General features: G+C 46.9%; 1 protein-coding gene across 1 annotated transcript in view; it reads left to right on the top strand.

Moving 5' to 3' along the window:
- The window catches only part of SORCS3 (sortilin related VPS10 domain containing receptor 3), a 496,377-nt gene that overhangs the window by 226,713 nt on the left and 247,527 nt on the right, over positions 1-22,137 (top strand). Inside the window, exon 3 of the mRNA XM_077821813.1 lies at positions 15,325-15,424. Within this exon, the coding sequence (XP_077677939.1) occupies positions 15,325-15,424 (100 nt within the window). The remainder of the gene's footprint in view (positions 1-15,324; positions 15,425-22,137) is intronic.

The following is a 22,137-nucleotide window of genomic DNA, read 5'->3' as shown; positions in this document are numbered from 1 at the left end:
CCTCACCAAAGCTACTTCAGCAGTGGAAGTAATTGACACCCATTAGCAGCCTCTGCAGGGAAGCCAAAGTTTGAATGAACTATCTTCTTTAGCTGGTGATCTCTCTAGGTCTGTAGCACATTGTCAGGGCAGCTTGCACTGCTGTTGCTTGGACTCTACCTGTCCTGGGGATAAATGGAGATCTCTAGCTTCTAGGGTGGTGACTGAATCATGTTTCACCAGCACTAAATTTCCTTATCTGGCAATTTCTCAGCTCTGAACCTACAGAATGCCTGAGGTTGTGCCTATCGCTATGCCCCTGTCCCTCCTCTCTCAGCCCCACTTTCAGGGAGTTTGGATTTAGATACCCTTTATCTGATGGTCTTTCATCGGTGCTACAATGGAGTCTCCTTCCATGACCACATTTAAAGCAATTCTCTCACGCCAAAATATTTCAGATTTAAATGATAAATTAGCTAAGGGAATCATTAGAACAGCATTTTCAAAAATACAGTAGTGATAAAAAGAGGGGGAAAAAAGCCCTTGGAGGGACAATGCTTCTAATTAATTACCTAATTAATATCTGATTAATTAATAGAGGGTTGTCATGAAAGTTTCCTTTTATGCTGCAGGACTATTCAATTATAAAGCATCCTCTAGAACAAATATCCTTAGTGTGCCATCATGTCACTTATGTGCTGAAATCAATAGTGTGTTTGGAATCAAATCACTAATGCTGTCTTCCCAAGGATGCGCAACACATGCCCTCAAAAATTAAAACACATCTGAATTGCAAGGAGCATAAACATATCAAACTTTTAAAACCAAATAGACAGGGAGTGAGTAATGATGAACTGTCGTCATTCATATCTGAGTAATAATATTGGCCAGAAGAAACGGAGGAAAGGATCCTACCATAATAGCAATAGGATTTGGAACTTCCTAACTCTAGGTCTTTGGTTCAAATACCCCATGCCACCGGTCTATAGAGAATGACAGTCATTACCATCCAGCAGTGTTTCTGTGGCTAGTGGGAAATGAGCGGATGTCTCCGGTGTTGTCTGAGTGAGAATTTGCACTGATTACAGCCATCGGGGATGGATCACTTGACGATTATCTGTTCTGTTCATTCGCTCTGAAGCACCTGGCACAGGCCACTGTTGGAAGACAGGATACTGAGCTAGATGGACCATTGGTCTGACCCAGTCTGGCTGTTCTTATCCATGGGGTTGACAGGCTCAAAGCCCCAGTGTAGTCAGAGCAGACCGCTGGAAGAGAGCACAGCTGCAGCATGCAGAAGTTTCAGGGAAGGTGTAAGCTCCACTGATGCATGGGGCAGCCTTGCATGGCCACACTAGGGATTTGCAGCCGGTCACCAATGGCTGCCATGGGGCAAATGCCCAGTGAGGGTAAGGTCTCAGTCCAACTCCTAATCGAGCAGCCTCTCTATGCCAAATGTGCTACCCAGCAGGCTCAGCAGAGAAGCCAAAGCCAAATCTCTTTTGCCCTAACATTGGGCCCCGGGTTGCTCTTACTACATTCAAAAACTAGTCGGAGAACACTTCAATCTCTCTGGTCACTCGATTACAGACCTAAAAGTGGCAATTCTTCAATGAAAAAACTTCAAAAACAGACTCCAACAAGAGACTGCTGAATTGGAATTAATTTGCAAACTGGATACAATTAACTTATGCTTGAATAAAGACTGGGAGTGGATGTGTCATTACACAAAGTAAAACTATTTCCCCATGTTTATTTCCCCCCCCACCACCGTTGTTCCTCACACGTTCTTGTCAACTGCTGGAAATGGCCCACCCTTGATTATCACTACAAAACGTTTTTTCCCGCCCCGCTCTCCTGCTGGTAATAGCTCACCTGACCTGATCACTCTTGTTACAGTGTGTCTAGTAACACCCATTGTTTCATGTTCTTTGTGTATATAAAATCTCCCCACTGTATTTTCCACTGCATGCATCTGATGAAGTGAGCTGTAGTTCACAAAAGCTCATGCTCAAATAAATTTGTTAGTCTCTAAGGTGCCACAAGTCCTCCTTTTCTTTTTGTGGATACAGACTAACACGGCTGCTACTCTGAAACCTTACTACTCTGATTGTCCATTGGGAGAAGAGTGAGGGAAGCGAGCACTGCCCCTGGGCTTGTCCGAAATGCTCTAGTTTCCTGCTCGGCTGTGTTGGAGTGTGAGCCTCAGATTTTCTTCCCATATTTCCTCCTCTTCTGCTCCCCTTCACTCTTGAGGAAATTTCTTTCTCTCCTCAGCATCGGTTCTCTGTCCTCATCTCTGTGAACATATCAAGGTGACAAATTTATTTCATCCCTTTGTGGTGCCTACCTTCCCAGTGATACACTTCCTTTGCCTTTGTCTCTTCAAAACCCCATTGTCTCTGTCTTTTCATTATTCCTGCTGCTCATGCACTGAGCCATTTCCATGGTGGTTGCCATGAACTTCTGTGCACTCTACCTTCCATTCCCCACCTCCAGCTTTTCTTCCAGTTTGTTTTACACGCTCAGATCAATTCAGTTTTATAACCTGGCAGATTCTCTCGCTCTTTACTGCACAATGCAGGGGAAATAAGTTGCTCTCTCTTTAGTAGCCATCTTGGCTGGAGGTGTTTTTCCTGGGGCATACTGATTTTTTCCCCCTCCTGGTGAATCCATTCAGGCCTTTTGTAGGGGCGGAAGTTCAAAGGAGCTTAGAACCCAGGCTATCTCATGTGTAAAGCCAGCATACTCTGAACGGAGAGGCAATGTGGCTTAGTGGATATGGTGATGGACTGTGGCTCTGGAGACCTTAGTTCTAATCCAAATTCTGTCACTAACTTGTTTTGTGACGCTAGGAGAATCGCTTCACTTCTGTCTGCCTCTGTTTACACTGTAAACTCTTTGGAGGTAAGGACAATCTATCAGCATGTGTGCGTACAGCGCCTAGCACAATGGAGTCCTGATTTCAACTGTGGCCTCTGGGTGCTACTCTAATAACAATAATGCAGTGGGGTCATCTTTATCTCTTGCATTCAAGCATACTTCCAGCACATTGCTTGGAATGGAGACTAATTTTAAGTGTAACATCTTTACCTACATTAGAGCATCAGTAAATTCCAAGAAAGGACGATCTTGTGTTAACACTCAGCACTGGGAGTCAGGGGACCTGAGTTTCTATGCCTCACTTTACCACAGCGCAACCTTGGGTAAGTCACTTAGGGCCAGATTTTTAAAGGCATTTACACACCTAAAGATGAAGAAAGATGCTTAACCTGCATTGAGATCAATGGGAGTTACATACCGAGGCATTTTTAAAAACCTCACAAGGCACTCATCTTTCACCTTAGGCTCCTAAATATCTTTTAAAATCCAGCCCTTAATCTTTCTGTGCCTCGGTTTCCCCAGGTGTAAAATGGGTGTATAATATCACCTACCTCTCAGGGGTGGCATGAGGCTTAATTAATTTATGTTTGTAGAGTGGATTGATAACCTTGGATGGGAAGGGCATGTATTTATTTTCATGACTTTATTTTCTCAAAGTAGCACATGGAGGACATCAGGAAAATACCTTCATACAAAATGCTACCAAAAAGATCACTTGGGAAGCTGTCACCGCTTCGTTCCTCTGACACCCCCATCTCTTCTCTGTAGACCATAGGTGGCCCAGAGATAAACCTGAGTGGAATGGAGAGAAAATGTCTCCTCTAGCTCCTGCTTTGGTCACAACCGGTGAACAGCATCATACTCTTAGGAAGAGTAGAGTGTCACCTGTATTCTTTGCTGCCTCTGGCTCGGGTCGTTTTCCAGATAATGGCCTACTGCAGATGAATGAGAGCATGGAGATATTCTTCTGGCAGGATATACACAGACTCCAGGCGGTCATGGTTTTCTCTTAAGCATCAGCAACAGCTTCTGTAAAAGTTAAACCACCCTTACTACTGGGGCCACGCTGAAGCTTCATAGCTCAGATCCAGCTCAGGATTCAAACTTTCCTCAAGATCTGATGTGTTTAGAGCTGGACTTTCAGTTCATGCCCATCTCTGCTTCAGATGGGACATGGGAAATGTTGCAGTTCCTTTTCTGGGACAAAGCTGAGCACAGCTTCTGAGCCACTTACAGAGGGTGGGTCCAAAGCCATTCAGGCAGCCCATTGCTGAGGGACGTTCTGAATAATCACATCACTGGATTTATCCAGAGGGTCCCCTATTTTCCCAGAGGACAAGAAGACACAGGGTGGTACGAGCGACACTGCTCAACCCTGGCCTGTAGAGACCACTTCTCAGCAAAAGCAACAAGGGGTCCTTGTGCCACCTTAGAGACTAACAAATGTATTTGGGCATAAGCTTTTGTGGGCTAAAACTCACTTCATCAGATGCATGGAGTGGAAAATACAGTAGCAGGTATATAAACACAGTACATGAAAAGATGGGAGTTGCCTTACCAAGTGGGGGGTCAGTGCTAACGAGACAATTCAATTAACAGTAGAATACCAAGGGAGGAAAAAAATCACTTTTGTAGTGGTAGTGAGGGTGGCCCATTTCAAACAGTTGACAAGAAGGTGTGAGTAACAGTAGGGGGAAATTAGTTTTTGTAATGACCCATCCACTCCCTGTCTCTAGTCAGACCTAATTTGATGGTGTCCCGTTTTCAAATTAATTCCAGTTCTGCAGTTTCTCATTGGAGTCTGTTTTTGAAGTTTTTTGTTGTTGAAGAATTGCCACTTTTAAGTCTGTTATTGAGCGACCAGGGAGATGGAAGTGTTCTCCTACTGGCTTTTGAATGTTATAATTTCTGATGTCATATTTATGTCCATTTATTCTTTTGCATAGAGACTATCCGGTTTGGCCAATAAATTTGTTAGTCTCTAAGGTGCCACAAGGACTCCTCATTGTTTTTGCTGATACAGACTAACACAGCTACCACCCTGAAACTTCTCAGAGTCAGACTCCTTGCCAATTTGATCAAACTAAGGTTGCCAATTAGTGCCCACTGTGATGTGGACAGTTGTCAAATGGGATCAGAATTGTGACCACGGAGACCTGTTGTATTAATTTAGAGGAAATAAATGGGCTACAGGTGTTAATATACCACTGTCACTGTCCAGCATTAACACTCTGCACTAGCCCTAAGCCCCCTCCCACACCCCAAACCCCTCGTCCCTGGCCCCACCCCAGAGCCTGCACCCCCAGCCAGAGCCCTCACCCTCCTGCACCCCAACCCTCTGCCCTTGCCCTGAGCCCCCTCTCTCACCCCAAACCCCTCATCTTTGGCCTCACCCCGGAGCCCACATCCCAGCCAGAGCCCTCACCCCCCGGTGCCCCTGCCCACGTTCTGAACCTCTTGGCCCCACCCCCATCACACATCATTGGTGCACATAACAAAATTCATTCCGCACATGGATGTAAAAAATTAGAGGGAACATTGTTAAAGTCCAGTCTTATTAATGTAACCCTTCTGCCCGTCAGAGTTGGCAGCAACAAGGGCCGGGTTCAATATCTAGGCGATCCATTCCAATAACACAATGCAAACCGGCTTGAGCCCCCACCCAGTGACCTGGGACAAATATATACTACCCCCGCTGGGCGCCTCCAAGAGGCAGTACTTCCCCTCTCGCAAGCACAGAGTCTGAGTGTAGCAAAAAGCCTTTTAATAACAGAGAGAAACAATGTGGCATTATGTTGGGGAAACACCACCAACAGGATTCATAACACAACCCATGAGCAAAAAACCCACCCCAAGCAAACTGGGGCATGCCCCTTTCCCTTTGGTTCTTGAGTCCAGCAACCCCAAAATCTCAAAAGTCCAATGACCCAAAAGTCTCTGTCCCTGGTCAGGGCAGCCCCAGAGTTCAAAAGTTTATCTGCGGAGCTTTACCTCCCAACCTGGGTGGAGACGGGACGGGGGTAAGAGGCACCTTACATGATCTGAAGCTGACTGCCCCACAGCTCCATAGGCCTTCGCTTCGCTCCACTCTGCCAGCCGTCCCATGAACTCCTTCGCTCAGCTCCGCTCCGCGGCCCACAAGCAGCTCCCGCCGTCCCACGAAATGCTCCACCAGCCGGTCCACAAACTGCTCCGCGTCCCACCAGCAGCTCCCGCCGTCCTACGAACTGCTCCACCAGCCTGTCCACAAGGCACTCCAGCCGTCCTGCAAACTGCTCCACAATATATCTTCAGGCTCCCCCACTACTTAACACAACGCTCAGTGATTTCAGCTCTTAGTCAGTTCAGCTCTTTGGTGAATTCAGCTTGTAGTAGGGGAGCCTCAGTGCTGGTGCACCATTAGCCCAAAGTGAGCTCAGCAGCCTGTAACTAGACTCCTAATAGAATCAAAATTAGCTCTTGATATTCTACAGTGGAGAGAGGAGGAAGTGCAATTAGCATGTAAGGCCCTCACCCAGGGGCCCATGCCACCAAGTATTAATACTTGTCCCCAGCCTCTCTTAATTCACAGAGTTTTGGAACCCATGACCCTTGCCTAGCAAGTGCTACTTAGTTGATGGTGAATCCCTCCATCATAACAAAAGGCCAAGTACAGTTCCAAGCACAGTTCCCATAATCAGGGTAATAGCAAGTTATTCTTCCTGCCCCAATAACAGAGACACTGGGGATCCCACAGCAGCCAAAGTGACCATTTGGGCAGCCATGGCCTCATTCTAGGCGGGGTGGGTGTGCCTATGCAAATGAGATCAGCCCCTGAAGTTCTTTTCCACAACTTGCCACACCTCACCACCAGATGTCAGGGTGGAGCTCATCCTGACACTGCTTACATTAGGAAAAGTCCCCTTGTTTGATGGTCTCTTAGATGGTACCAAAGACGGTAATAACTGTCTTTCCAGATGGAGTCTGGGACTCATGTGGAGCCGGTGGGGTGGTGAGGGGTGAGGTTATCTGGGTTTCTCTCTCTGCCCCATTCTCGTCAGGTCACCTCTAAGCATCAGGATAATACAGTTGAGTTTGCAGTTCAGGTAAATTCATCGGCCTAGTTGTCACAACCAACCCCGAAGAACCATCAAACAGAACAAATTTTGGTCACTGCTAGCTTGTGGTACGGCTTTAATCATTAGCCTAGTGGTAGAAGGCTCTGTAACCTATTGCCAATCCCATGAGCCATCTAGTCTCCTTGCAAAGATACAGACTGAAGGAGCACAGAGGATACCTTTGCTGTCAAAAAAACCCCCAGAACAAAACAAAAACCCAATGCTCCCAGACGGCTCATATCTTCTTCAGTTTGAACTGTGAATCATAATGACTAATACACAATGACAGCCAGTTTTGCCTTACCGATCTCCGCTGCACTGTATAAATTGAAGCTTATCAGCAGAGGTCATCTTCAAATCTTGCAAACCTTTGGTGATTGAAGCTGTCATTAAGGGAAAAAAATTGCTTTGGTATCATGAACCAGTTGCTTGGGAGGAAATTGTTGCAGGGTTTTGGTTGGAGACCATGCACATTAAAGTGAAAAATTTTAAATCAATGGCATTGAGGACAAATAAGAGCTCACCAAAAGACTTAAAGGTGACCTGTTTGGTTTTTGACATTAGAAATTCAGGTCTTGCCCACCCTGGAAAGTATTGTGAGAACTGGTAGAATTGCGATATCTGAGATACCAAGGAAGTGAAACCGGATGAATCGAGAGGGAAATGGGTTTTATTCAGACAGTTCGACTCACTGATTTTTTTTCCGAATAACACCTATTTAGCTAAAATGCTTGGGGGAAAGCTCTCCCTGCTAAGGAGTTGGCTCCATGTACCTGCTGCAGCTAAGGGCTGAAAAAGCTCCCATTACACATGACTGGGTCATCCAAGAAGTCATCCAACAGAAGGAGGAGAGGCAACATGTGGCATCCTTGATATGTTGAAGTGGGGAAAAGAACTCCCAGGTCCCCGTGGGTGCAGGGGATTCATAGTTTCCAAGGCCATAAGGGACCATTGGAATCATCTAGTCTGACTTCCTGTCAGGCCATAGAACTTCCCCAAGATAATTCCTAGAGCAGATCTTTTAGAAAACCACCCAATCTTGATTTTAAAACGTCAGTGATGGAGAATCCACCACAGCCCTTGGTAAACTGTTCCAATAGTTCATTACTCTAGCTGTTAAAAATTTACGCCTTATTTCCAGTCTGAAATTGTCTAGCTTCAACTTCCAGCCAATGGATCGTGTTTAGATTTTTCCGCTAGACTGAAGAGCCCATTATTAAATATTTGTTCCCCTTGTAGATACTGGTAGACTGTGCCCTGTCTTTGTTAAGGTAAATAGATTGAGCTCTTTGAATCTAGGACAGTAAGACATGTTTTCTAATACTTTAATCATTCTTTTGGTTCTTCTCTGACCTCTGCAATTTATCAACATCCTTCTTGAATTGTGGGCATCAGAACTGGACACAGGATTCCAGCAGCGGTCAAATGAGTGCCAAATACAGAGGTAAAATAACCTCTCTTCTCATACTTGAGATTCCCCTGTTTGGTCATCCTAGGATGGCATTAACTCTTCTGGCCACATTGGGAGCTCATATTCAGCTGATAATCCACCACAACCCCAAATCTTTTTCAGAGTCACCTCTTTCCCAGGATAGAGTCCTCCATCCCATAAATATGGCCTGCATTCTTTATTCCTAGATGTATAAATTTACAATTAGCTGTATTAAAAGGGTTTGCTTGTGCCCAGTTTACCTAGCGATCCAGACTGCCCTGAATCAGTGATATGTTCTCTTGAATATTTACCACTCCCCTAATTTGCATGCCACCTGCATAGGGATGCTCAGCAGCACATCACAGGACACACTGGAACATCAGAGGAACAAACCAAGTGGCATCAAGGACGAAGCAGAGTGAACCATTGCACTCCACAATCCAAAGTGGCCTGGGTCCTATTGACTGCCAAGTCACAGAGCATTGATTGGGACATTGAACAAATTCTCTCCCCTGCAGTAACAGTGACCCAGAGGGCTTGAGCAGGGTGAAATTCACCTCTGGGCAGTGGAGCAGCACGAGGAATATGCACCTCTCCAATCCCAAGTGAGTCTTAAGCGGTGCAGGGGGAAATATCACCAGGGTAGGACAAGTAGAGTGCCAACAGCCCACAGCCACTGTGAGACAGAGCAGGAGGGACATACAAGGGCTGGTGGGAACAAGCAGCATTGTGAAATGGGGCAGTGGGTCAGCTGTCTAAAGCACCAGGTTCTGCGCATTTACTCTTCATTTTAAATGCACAAGTTTACATGCAGCCCTCAGCGTCTCAGCCTCCCCAACTGGGTGGGAAGCTGGTGACTTTCACAGAGGGTTTCTATGACTTGTAAGTCTGGAGCCAGCGTTTCCATCCCTCATGTTCTCTGAAATTAAGGCCTGGACTATGCTCTGGTGTAACCCCGATTTAGCCACTGAAGGCTGGCAATGGGTGCAAACCATTGCTGATCCCTGCATATAGACAAGAGACAGCAGGGTTTGCATTGCTCCTGCTCTTCTCTGTGCTTCGAGGGCCACGCTGGTGTAGCTACAGGGATTGCACGGCCACCGATGGGCGAACTGGGGCTATCCCCGAGTGTTGGAGTCAAGCTCTGCAGGGATCGTTCCACATTTCACCATGGCCCCAGACATTCCTTCATTTCAGACAGAGACAGAGGCACATTCAGAGGGGACAGTAAGGGAATGGGAGACAGAAAATGCACAAGTACACTGTGACTCACCCCGAGGGAGAGAGAAGGCCTCTGTTTACGGGGAGACTCAGACACACGCACACGCCCAGCTAAACAAGTCACAGTGTTTGCAACTCATCCATCCCCAAGGGGCTGATCCATATTTTATAGCCGGTTTCCTCCGCCGAATGGTTCAAGATGCAAACAAATGAAACCCCTCTGTTTTCCTTTTCTCTCCCTGCCAGAGCATAGGCGGGGCGGGGTGGGAGACCCAGCTGCTGGGACAGCTCTGCTGACAAGAGTCAGCTGGCGTAACCGTGTCCTTTCTGAAGACAGGCTCATATCACACGGCTCCTTCCTGGCTGTCCCAGGTGGGTCATTGTCTGCTCTAATATTCTCTCCCCACCTCCATTTCATTTCCCCAGGACGAGTGCTTGTTATTGCAATATTAGAAGGTGCTGGCTCAGGCCCATTTGTCTGTAGGGTTTGTGAGGAAGCCCAGGCTCCTATAAATGTGGGAATTGGATTGATTTCCTTAGGTGCTCGTTACACTGAGTTATGACGGGGCTTGCCAGAGGGAACTTTCTCACTCCATGTTAGGTCCACAAGCCCTGCTCTAACACAGTTTGGGAGCAGGTGCATCATGGTTTAAATGCTTAATAGCTTGTCAGGGCAGTTGAATCAAGCCAGTAATTTTCTCTCTCTTGCATTTTGACTACCATGTGGTTACAGGAAAATCCACAAGCTCCAAATAAGTGACTTACCTTATAAATCTGCTTTTTCCAGGGGGAGTAAAGTGGTTTCAGTGCCACTGTAGCTTCAAGGAAAGCTTTGATTGATTTGAATAGAGGGATCATATGCCTCTCTTGGACTGGATCGATGCAATCGTCGTCCCTTGAAAGCAGTCAATATTCTTCCTTCAATGTAATTTGCTTCAGCCAGACAGGTGGCATAGGGCATGGTGTATACAAGGGTGAATGGACACACTGTGCTTTGCATTTGTAACTTTAGCACCCTCGTGGCCAAGATGGAGTCTGCTCTGCAGGCATCTCTGGTCAAGAGACGGCGCACGCAGGAATGCAGCAGGAAAAATTCCCTCCACCCCAGGGGCACCTGTTCCAACCCCCCAGAGTGGACACACCCACCCACAGGAAAAGTATCATGGACATAACAAAGGGAGATATTTATCTACAGAGGGATGAGAGGAGAAAACAACAAGGGGAAATGTAGGGGGAGCAGTAGAACAGGGTTGCATCCAAACCAAGGCCCCACAGGCCCAGTGGTAGAACAGTCTGAAAGGGCAGAGACTGAGCAATGTGTCTGCACACAGAGTTCACGAGTCCTGAGCAAAGTTCCAGTCCAGTGCTGAGTCTTGGGTGCTCCTGGTTGTCTTCGGCGCCAGTGAACTTTCCCCAACAAACCCTATTCTGCCGCTCTCTGCAAAGCCAGAGAGAGACCACCTCCCCACTTAACTAGCTACAGCCTCCCTCCTTATTCCCAATGCAGAGGCACAAGCCCCAGTACTGACAGCCCCATGCAGCTCTGGGCAGCAGTGATACTGGGTCCAGCTCCGGCCTGTCCTTCTTGGGTGATTCCCCCGTGGCACAGTGCTCCTGCTGCCTCCTGTCCTGGGGTGTCCTCGATCGGCCGCCCTGTCCTTCCCAGGCTTCACTCAGGTTCTCTCTCCTACACTTTGTCCAGGGCCACCCTGCTGCAGCCCTTCTCTCCCCAGGCTCCAGAACCACACCCCCAGGTTTCCCTCCTTTCCCTCACTGCTCCCTCTCCCCTCTAGGAAAAAGATTTAAAGGGGCCATGCTCTCTAAACCCCAAGGGGTTACACGCTAAAGCAACACAAGGGCTTGTATTGAACAAGTCACTTATTTTTATGTCGGCTTCCCATAATACAGCAATAAGAGCCTGTTGGAGCTTGCAGCCAATACTGCCCCTTGCAGGCCAGACTCCATCTTCCAAAATGGAGGTTGACCTTTGTTCTCGTCAGGCCCCCCTCCCCATCCTTATATGACAATGACAGCTGCTCCCCACAGATCAGTCTGTCTGTCTGTCTTAGGGTTTTGTACTGCTGCTCGTCATCATAGTATCTGAGCATCTTCCATATAAAATAGGTTAATAAGAGCCAAATGGACTCCATGGAGACCCCGGCCTTTCCCTCTCTGGAGGTTATATAAAGCTCTGCTTTGGTAGCATATCCCAACCAGAACTGTAGCGTGCACATGCGTGAGGGCCTGGTTGTCCGTCTTCTCTCTTACCTCCGGCACCATTTTGCTTTGTCGCTGGTGCTCTCCCCAAAAGCATTGTGTGGCGAGTGGATAAACTGGCCACGGCAGTGCAAACTGATCATGAGGTGTTCTGAGCAGACATGCCAAACCCTTGGGGAAAAAATGCAGAAATTGGGTTTGTGTTTGGCTTAATTGGCTTGTGGGTTGCTTGTTGGCTAGTTTTTGGCTTGTAGCTTGTTGCTTTTTTTTTTTTTTAATCAGTTCTGGGCAAGGGGGGGGCAAATGGGCAAGGGAGGACAAGCTGGGACAAGGGGGGGAGAGAGTCATACTTTCTCTCTACCTATTCTTTGAAAGGGCAAGTCAAGTGACTGATACTGGGCTAATGAAAAAGGGTCATTAGGACATCTTTACAAGTGCAAAGCGTTTTGGGAGACCTGCAAGTCACGATGGGAACAAAACCAAACTGGCCCTGTGGGAATATTAAACCACTATTTTCAATCAGTGTTCAAATAGAATGCAAATAGTAATTTCTTCCATCGTCAGGTTTCCACTACATGAGATATTGTATATTTCCCTTTCATAATTATGGATCTGGCTTGTTCAGAGCTTCAGCCCTGCTGGCGGGGGCTAGACCAAAGAGATACATCAGTGTTCATCCTATTCCCATTACAAAGCTTTAGCATAGGGTGAAGATTCCTGACCCAGTGAATGTGCATGTACTGGGTGCCCCATACAGCTCAACTAATTGCTCTTGGATTATTTAGTTTTATCCATCAGACTCCTTTAGTTTCAACCTTTGCTGGGAGAGAGAAGTCAGTCAGCTACTTCGGTGATGATCTGGGTAGTGATATCTTGGTAGATTTAGTACAGGTGAGCTCAAGCCATACAAACTGGAATCTGATTAAGCTTCCAAACATCCCATGAGCTGTGGGTGTTCAAGTTATGAGGGTTGGTTTAGCTCATTTTAAGATGGGACCAACTGCAAAAATTGGGAACAAAGGCATGATGAGATGTCATTGTTACCAATGGGGCTGTAACTGGGCTTCCCACCTTATGGATTCCACCATCGATTTACTTTGGAGTCTGGCCCCAGACATCCTGTTTTGATGCTTTGCAGTGGACAACATGTGCTTTCAACTACCTGAAAGGTGGTTCCAAAGAGGATGGATCTAGACTATTCTCAGTGGTAGCGGATGACAGGACAAGGAGTAATGGTCTCAAGTTGCAGTGGGGGAGATTTAGGTTGGATATTAGGAAAAACTTTTTCACTAGGAGGGTGGTGAAACACTGGAATACGTTACCTAGGGAGGTGGTGGAGTCTTCTTCCTTAGAGGTTTTTAAGGTCAGGCTTGACAAAGCCCTGGCTGGGATGATTTAATCGGGGATCGGTCCTGCTTTGAGCAGGGGGTTGGACTGGATGACCTCCTGAGGTCCCGTCCAACCCTGATATTCTATGATTCTATGAACACCAACACTGGACTCTTTCTATGAGATGCTGGGGTGTATTATCCACACTGAAGCAGTAAAAAAGGCAGGCTGAGGACAGACTGTGGAATCAGACTCCACAGCCAGTTGGGAGGGAATCTGTAGCAGCTCTATTATACCCTTTAGGGGAGCAATGCTGTTCACTTTGGCATTGGGAGAGGTGCATGGCCAATTCCTGCAGCAGATGCTTAGGGATCAGAGTACTGATCACAGCACCCCCCTGACACTTCAAAACCAGTGACGCTAAAACCATGATAACGAAGACCTATGTTACAGCTGGTATCAGAGGGAGCGTACATCTAGCAAGTTCATGTAGCAAAGCAAAGACTCACCGGTGTGGCGCCTCCTCCTGGTCGTCTGGGAATTAGCTCTTTTCCAGTGTACCGAGCGCCCTCTGCAGGCCAGTGTCTCGGCTGCTGCTGGCCCCTCCCGGACCCCAGTGCCCTTTACCTCAGGGTTCTGCTCCTGCAGTACCCCCTCGCTCTGGGTCTCCCCTCCCAGGGGAACCCCCAACCCTCTATCGCCACCTCGCCTCAGTGGCTACTGCCAGTCGTCATCTAGCCCCCTCTCACTGGGGCAAAATTCAGTTTATCATGGCCGCTCATCATTGGCAAGGGGTCAGACCTGCTGCCTTTGCAGCCCCTGTACCTATTGTAGGCCTTCAACAAGGCCTGCAGCCTGGGGGTTTACCAGGCTGGAGCGCCCCAGCTTCCTGTGCCCTTCCCCAGCACTGCTCTGCCTCGGGTACCATGCTCCCAGGTGAGACTCCCTCAGCTCCTGGCCCCCAGCCCTCTTATCAGGCCAGCTGGGCCCTGATTGGGTGTGGCCCCAGCTGTGGCTGCTTCCCCAATCAGCCTAGCCTTTCACTCTTTTTTTTCCCGTCGCATCCCTCTCCAGGGCTACTTTCAACCCCTGTTCTGCGGGACTGGGGTAGCGGCCCCACTACAGTTCCTAAATATTTTCTATTCAAATGTATAATGAGGAGGATGAAGGGGAAGAGGTGGGAGGAAAGGGACAGGAGAACATTCCAAGGCCACAAATCCTCATGCTTCAGGGCATAAACTGAGCAGTGATCACGATAAAGGGTCAGGAGGCAATTTCTCCCCAAGCCATTACTGTTAAACAGTTAGGTGCATAGTGAGGATTTTACATCTTCCCTTGAAGCATCTGGCATTGGTCGCTGTTGGAGAGAGGATAGCAGACTACATGGACATTGGTTTGGGGCGGGGGTGGGGTGGGGTGAAAACACAGAGAAGCAACAAAGAAGGGGAAACGATTCCAAATGCCCCCAGAGGGGAGGAGGAGAAAGCTGCAGTGAAGGAAACAGTGCTTTTTGCCAGTCACGAACGGGCAGCGTCGCCCCCAGATCATCTGCTGTCTCTTGTGGGATCTGCCTGAATCTCTCTACCTAACACAGAAAAAATAAAACACCTGGCACAGATTAGCACGGGGGTAACAGAGTTTTAGAACTGGCAGTATGGATACATTTGATTTAGACATGAGCTCAATTGCTACAGTTTGGATATGGATTTTGATCCCAATCTCTTGGGAGAAAAAAAAAACGTGGTCAAGGTTTCTCCAGTGGACTCATCTGTTCTATTTGTTTTAAATACATGCCATGCAGGAGTGCCTGGGGTACTGCATGGGATCAGGGTATCATTAAATGCTTAGGAACCTACAAACAGTCCTGGTCCTCCATTGAAAACCACCTGGGTGCACCGGAATCAGTGGGGCTCTGCCTGGGCACAGAGGTTTGCCTGTGTGATTCTCAGTGCAGAATGGGAAGCAGATGTAGACACAGTCTCTGTCCCAAAGGGCTCAAGGACTTTCTCCTCTCCTGTCCATCCTCCCCCTGGAATGAAACATGAAACCTCAGGTTTAGGAACAAGAATGTGCAGGCTGCAGCCTCAGGCATCTGTTCATTTGCTAATTTTCCTCCTCGACATTTGAATAACCTTATGTTTTCTTCTTGTCTTTTCTTCCCTGCAGGTCCACGGACTATGGCACTACCTATGAAAAGCTAAATGACAAAGTGGGCCTGAAGACTGTGCTGAGCTACCTTTATGTGAGTCCTACGAACAAGAGGAAGGTAAGGGAGAGCCGTTGATCTGGTAGCCATAGAAACAAAATTACCATGCTCTCTTCATTTTAAAAAGAATTCTGATCCTAAAGCAAAATCCAGCCGTAAATCCAGCCAAAATCCAGCAAAATCCAGCCATACACTCAAGGACGTGAATCTGGCCTAATTTACACTGGTGTAACTCCGTGAAGTTCAGTGGAATTACTCTTGATTTACACAGCAGAATCAAGCCTTTAATCTCACGCAGAAAGTGTCTAGTCTATTGTTAGAGAAATAAGGGAGGTAAATTCACTTGTTGCTGATTGTTCTACCTCCAAATAAGCTGAATTCACACACATGTTTGTGAGACCCTTGCCTCTGCTGATTTCAACTAATACACCTCTCCTTGCCTTATAATCAGCCACTTAGTATTGGAAACACCAGGTAAAAGACATCCCTTCCTTGCATTGGATGCTGCTTCCTTTTATGTTTCCTTAATTTAGCAAAAAGAGTTGGAGGAAACGATGTAACTGACACCTGTGGCTGGTTACGTCATGTCAGAGGGCTGATATGCGTGCGTGTGGGGCTGTGGGCCGGGACCTAAGCTTTGGGTGGAACTCGTGGGAGAGAACACGATGTCATCGCTTTCAAGCCCTCTGCCCAGGCTTCCCACGTGATGCAATTAGAGCTGCAGCTGACTCACAGAACACAGACCGAGAGAGACGGCTGGGTGCTTTTTGATTTGAAGTCGTCGTTGTGGTGGTTCAAGGAGCTAGCAGAGCTTTGGCACTTTTAGCTGCCCCTGGAAGTCAGACCAAGATTGCTCTAGCTAAATGCTTGTATCTGTGCTGCACGTTAGGCAGGCTCGGAGACTATTACATTTGATCATGTCTCTCTCTATAGCTTTCCAGAGTTGTATTTTGTTGTTATTATTATTTACTATTGTTTTTCCATCACTGGTCAGGCCACAGAGGTTTCAGGACTGATGTTTATTTCTCTGTCTGGAATCTTTATCGCAGGCACATTTCTATAGCAATCAGCCAGAACTACCGTACTGATATGTATATGGCAGCTTTTTAATTTTTTTCCAAAGCAGAGGCTGAATTCTCCTGAAAATTGTCTTCACCTGGTCAATGTTCTGAGTGAAATGGGATAAAGTTGGTTGCGTTTTGCTGGATAGATTTTTCTCGCTGCTTGCCCCCACAAGGTCCCATCTGTTGTCCTCGGAGGAGTAGGTTCTTGAGAGTCCAAAGGCAAGTCAGAAAAATGACAACCGGCCTCATTAAGAGACTTAATTCAACTGAGTGTAATTGAAACCACACAAGCATCAGATAAGGTTGATTCAAAACTGGTTGGCGAGATCTAGTGCACAGGATTGATATGGAGGCAGTCTGTTGGTACTGGGTGAAATTCTCTGGCCTGTGCTATACAGCAAGCTCAGACTAGAGGATCACAATGATCTCTTCTGGCCTTAAAAGCGATGGCTCTATGAAGCAAGCTGGAGAGCTGATTCCAGTTCGTTCTGTTTCCAGAGCAACGTCACCCACCGAAGATCTGAAGCAAGATATCAGGTTGCAGATACAGTACACTTTGCTTATTATTAGCAACCGCTTGTTTCCCAGCAAAATGGTGCCATTATCTGGCAGTTTCCAGGAAGCGGATTCCTGTGTTTTCAGGTGTGTTAGTGCATCGCAGCGATGAGCGACTGTTTATTCAATCTGCTTGATGCAATGTTGAAAAATAAGATGAAAAAAAGGCCCCGTCAAAACCTGCCATAATTGGTCCACTGTAACGAGGAGAGCGATTTTAGATCTTAGCCTGCTGTGCGGTATGTCCTTAGCGTGGATGCTCCACCTGTGGGACACCCAGTGCAGCAGCGCACAATTTGACGATAGTGTTGATATATAAAAAGCCATCCTTGCCAGCACACTGCTGCTTGTCGCCCTGGGTTGTGCTGAGCGCATGATCCTGTGAAATGTTACCACTATTCTTAATGCACCAAACAGCGGCTCTCGAGACACCCAACTTCTCAGCTACTTGCATTTGCTTAGCGCCTGGCCCATGTAGGACCCCCAGAGCCCTAACTTTGGCAGTGAGAGATGGTCAACATGTTTGGAAACCATGACATGTAACAGAAGTACTTGAATGCACATGTTTGGAGCCAGCAAACTGATTACAGGTAGGACATCTCTTCTAATAAAGTTCACAGGCAGCCTGGCATGCCTGTTGCCAATATCCATATCCCATTAATATCAAAGTCCATGGGACAGGATCATTTGCCGGTAAAATGTTGCGAGTAAGCAAAAGTTGTTAATACTGGGGTTGCTATTAAGCAGAATCTACTGTATTACATCATCAGAGTTATCTCATTGGCTAATCACAGCCTTGGGATACACCGTTTTCTAACAACTTTGGAAACCCTTCTGGATTTACAGCTTAGTCCAGGGGTGGCCAGCCTGAGAAGGAGCCAGAATTTACCAATGAACATTGCCAAAGAGCCACAGTAATATGTCAGCAGCACCCCAATCCACTATCCCCCTCCAGCCCCCAGTGCCTCCCGCCCACCGGCAGCCCCACCAATCAGCACCTCCCGCCTGCCATAGTCAGCTGTTTTGCAGTGTGCAGGAGGCTCTGGTGGGGAGGGGGAAGGAGCAAGGGCACGGCAGGCTCGGGGGAAGGGACAGGGGCCTTGGGGGAAGGGGTGGAGCGGTGGCAGGACCTGGGGCAGAGCAGGGGGTTGAGCAGTGAGCATTGGAAAGTTAGCATCTGTAGCTCCACTTCGGAGTCAGCACCTGTACAAGGAGCCACATATTAACCTCTGAAGAGCCGCTTGTGTCTCCGGAGCCACAGGATGGCCACCCCGGTAGTCCTTCCTTGGTGACATTTATATCCCACCATCCAGTCACTCACTCTTTGCTGTTTCAGTTAAATCCTGTTCTAAATGGTAGTGCATTGTTGCTGCACAAGGTTAAACAGCTGCCTTGTGTCAACCCCAAATTCTCTCCACATCAGTGGAAGACAAAGTGATTTCTATGTACAGAATTTGTAAAGTGCTCTGAGAATCTCAGTTGCTGTATTAGACTGTCTTGGATTTGTCATTTCCCAGGATCATGTCACCATGAGCCACTCTCTCCTTTGCATTGTCCAAGAATGAGAGACAGATGAATGTATGGTTTCAGAGTAGCAGCCGTGTTAGTCTGTATCCGCAAAAAGAACAGGAGGACTTGTGGCACCTTAGAGACTAACAAATTTATTTGAGCATAAGCTTTTGTGGGCTACAGCCCACTTCATCGGAATCATAGAATGGAACATATAGTAAGAAGATATATATATATATATATATATATAGACAGAGAACATGAAAAAGTAGAGTAAGAGGCTAATTAATTAAGATGAGCTATTATCAGCAGGAGAAAAAAACTTTTGTAATAACAATCAAGATGGCCCATTTAGACAGTTGACAAGAAGGTGTGAGGATACCTAACATGGGGAAATAGATTCAATATGTATAATGACCCAACCTCTCCCAGTCTCTATTCAAACCCAAGTTAATGGTATCCAGTTTGTATATTAATTCAAGCTCAGCAGTTTCTCATTGGAGTCTGTTTTTGAAGCTTTTCTGTTGCAAAATTGCCACCTTTAAGTCTGTTACTGAGTGGCCAGAGAGGTTGAAGTGTTCTCCTTCTGGTTTTTGAATGTTATGTTTCCTGATGTCAGATTTTGTGTCCATTTATTCTTTTGCATAGAGACTGTCTGGTTTGGCCAATGTACATGGCAGAGGGGAATTGCTGGCACATGGTGGCATATATCTCATTGGTAGATGTGCAGGTGAACAAGCCCCTGATGGCATGGCTAATGTGATTAGGTCCTATGATGGTGTCACTTGAATAAGTATGTGGACAGAGTTGGCATCGGGCTTTGTTGCAAGGATAGGTTCCTGGGTTAGTGTGTTTCTTGTGTGGTGTGTGGTTGCTGGAGAGTATTTGCTTCTGGTTGGGGGCCTTGTCTGTAAGCGAGGACTGGTCTGTCTCCCAAGATCTGTGAGAGTGAGGGATCATTTTTCAGGATAGGTTGTAGATCTTTAATGATGCACTGGAGAGGTTTTAGTTGGGGGCTGAAGGTGACAGCTAGTGGCATGCAGTTATTTTCTTTGTTGGGCCTGTCCTGTAGTAGGTGACTTCTGGGTACTTTTCTGGCTCTGTCAGTCTGTTTTTTCACTTCAGCAGGTGGGTACTGTAGTTGTAAGAATGCTTGATAGAGATCTTGTAGGTGTTTGTCTCTGTCTGAGGGGTTGGAGCAAATACGGTTGTATCGTAGAGGTTGGCTGTAGACAATGTGGTGGGGTCTGGATGAAAGCTGGAGGCATGGAAGTAAGCATAGTGGTCAGTAGGTTTCCGGTATAGGGTGGTGTTTATGTGACCATCGCTTATTAGCACTGTAGTGTCCAGGAAATGGTCCGCTTGTGTGGATTGGTCTGTCCCTCAGCCCGCGCCACTTCCCGCAGCCCCCATTGGCCTGCAGCGGCGAACCGCAGCCAGTGGGAGCCGCGATCGGCCAAACCTGTGGATGCGGCAGATAAACAAACCGGCCCGGCCCGCCAGGGTCTTTCCATGAACAAGCGGCGTCCCAAGTTTGGGAAACACTGGTCCAGGCTGAGGTTGATGGTGGGATGGAAATTGTTGAAATCATGGTGGAATTCCTCAAGGGCTTCTTTTCCATGGGTCCAGATGATGAAGATGTCATCAATGTAGCGCAAGTAGAGTAGGGGCATTAGGGGACGAGAGCTGAGGAAGCGTTGTTCTAAGTCAGCCATAAAAGTGTTGGCATGCTGTGGGGCCATGCAGGTACCCATAGCAGTGCCGCTGACTTGAAGGTATACATTGTCCCCAAATGTGAAATAGTTGTGGGTGAGGACAAAGTCACAAAGTTCAGCCACCAGGTTTGCCTTGACATTATTGGGGATACTGTTCCTGATAGCTTGTACTCCATCTTTGTGTGGAATGTTGGTGTAGAGGGCTTCTGCATCCATAGTGGCCAAGATGGTGTTTTCTGGAAGATCACCGATGGATTGTAGCTTCCTCAGGAAATCAGTGGTGTCTCGAAGAAAGCTGGGAGTGCTGGTAGCATAGGGCCTGAGGAGAGAGTCCACATAGCCAGACAATCCTGCTGTCAGGGTGCCAATGCCTGAGATGATGGGGCGTCCAGGATTTCCAGGTTTATGGATCTTGGGAAGCAGACAGAATACCCCTGGTCGGGGTTCTAGGCATGTGTCTGCACAGATCTGTTCCTGTGCTTTTTCAGGGAGTTTCTTGAGCAGATGGTGTAGTTTCTTTTGGTAATCCTCAGTGGGATCAGAGGATAATGGCCTGTAGAATGTGGAGTTAGAGAGCTGCCTAGCAGCCTCTTGTTCATATTCCAACTTATTCATGATGACGACAGCACCATGTATGTTATAGGAAGCAGTCCCAAGTACTTAGACTGTATTTTTTTCTGCGCAGGGAGCATTTTTGTTGTTGTTAAATGTTCATACAATACCTAGCACAATGGTGAACTTGTCTCTGACTGGGGCCAGTAGGCACTACTGCAATATGAAAACACAACCTTAACCATCTGAGCTATAGGCAATGGCTTCCCATGTGCATTGGATGTAAATCTTACAACCTCTTTGTTTACCTGTCTCAAGAGGGCAACATGAACACTCACACTCTCTCTCTGTGTCTCTCTCTCTCTCTCTCTCTCTCCATTCCCAGGTGAAATGTTTTTACAGTGTATATCAGTTTCTCCCTGAGTTGATACTCACACTTTCTGTCGATTATTGATTAGCTTGCACGCTGCTGCTAATGCTGTCTGCTCATTAGTGCTTAGACGATTAATAGTTACTTGGAGGAGGAGAACCCTGTTACCTACATTCATTCCTAATTGATTTACTAGGGAGAAGGATAATCACTTCTCGGCTGCCCTGTAGAACTAGAGTGGGAATTACCTGTCAGATTCCTTTGAAGCCTAAAAATACTTCTGTTCAACTGCTAAATAGGAATTATGCATTCAGCTGAATGCCAGGTATATAAACATCATTTACCTGAATCGGCAACGTATCCCTGGGCTTAACTAAAGTACAAGGCAAGAAGATCAACCCCCCTCTTTTTATTTTAAAGCAGAGCTCTTGTCCCCAGTTTTGGTGATGTTCCTGGCAAGTTATTGAATTCAGTTGCATTATTCCATAGTGTCTAGAACTGTTATGCTGACAGGCCATAGGAGGTGCTGGGCTCCTAATATCAGGCTTCCCCCTATCTCCCATACTAATGATTAATATTAGCAATACTTTGCAACTACATGGCACCTTTCAACCTCCAAGAGCTTTACGTGCAATAATCAATTATGCTTTCTATCCATCCATCCATCCACTCATTAAGATTGGATGCCTTTTTTTTTTTTTTTTTGGAAAATATTCTTTAGTCAATCACAAGTTATGGGGCTCAGTATGGGAGTAATTGGATGGAATTCTCTGGCCTGTGCTATACAGGCGATCAAACCAGATGGTGTAACGGTCTTTCCTGCCCTTAAAAATTCTATCTATCTATCCTAGGATTTTATCCTGTCACCCATTACCATAACATCTCAGCACCTTCCACGTAAAACCAATCGCAAAGTCCCTAATGAACTTCATGGGGTCTTTGGCATTTCTCCCCTTTTGGGGTAAAATGTCTGCTTGGGGTAGGAATTTTGCTTTTAATTATTTGTAA

Source organism: Eretmochelys imbricata, chromosome 7 (assembly GCF_965152235.1).
Source record: "Eretmochelys imbricata isolate rEreImb1 chromosome 7, rEreImb1.hap1, whole genome shotgun sequence".
Classification (NCBI taxonomy): Eukaryota; Metazoa; Chordata; order Testudines; family Cheloniidae; genus Eretmochelys; species Eretmochelys imbricata.
This window is presented reverse-complemented; position numbering and strand designations above follow the sequence as displayed.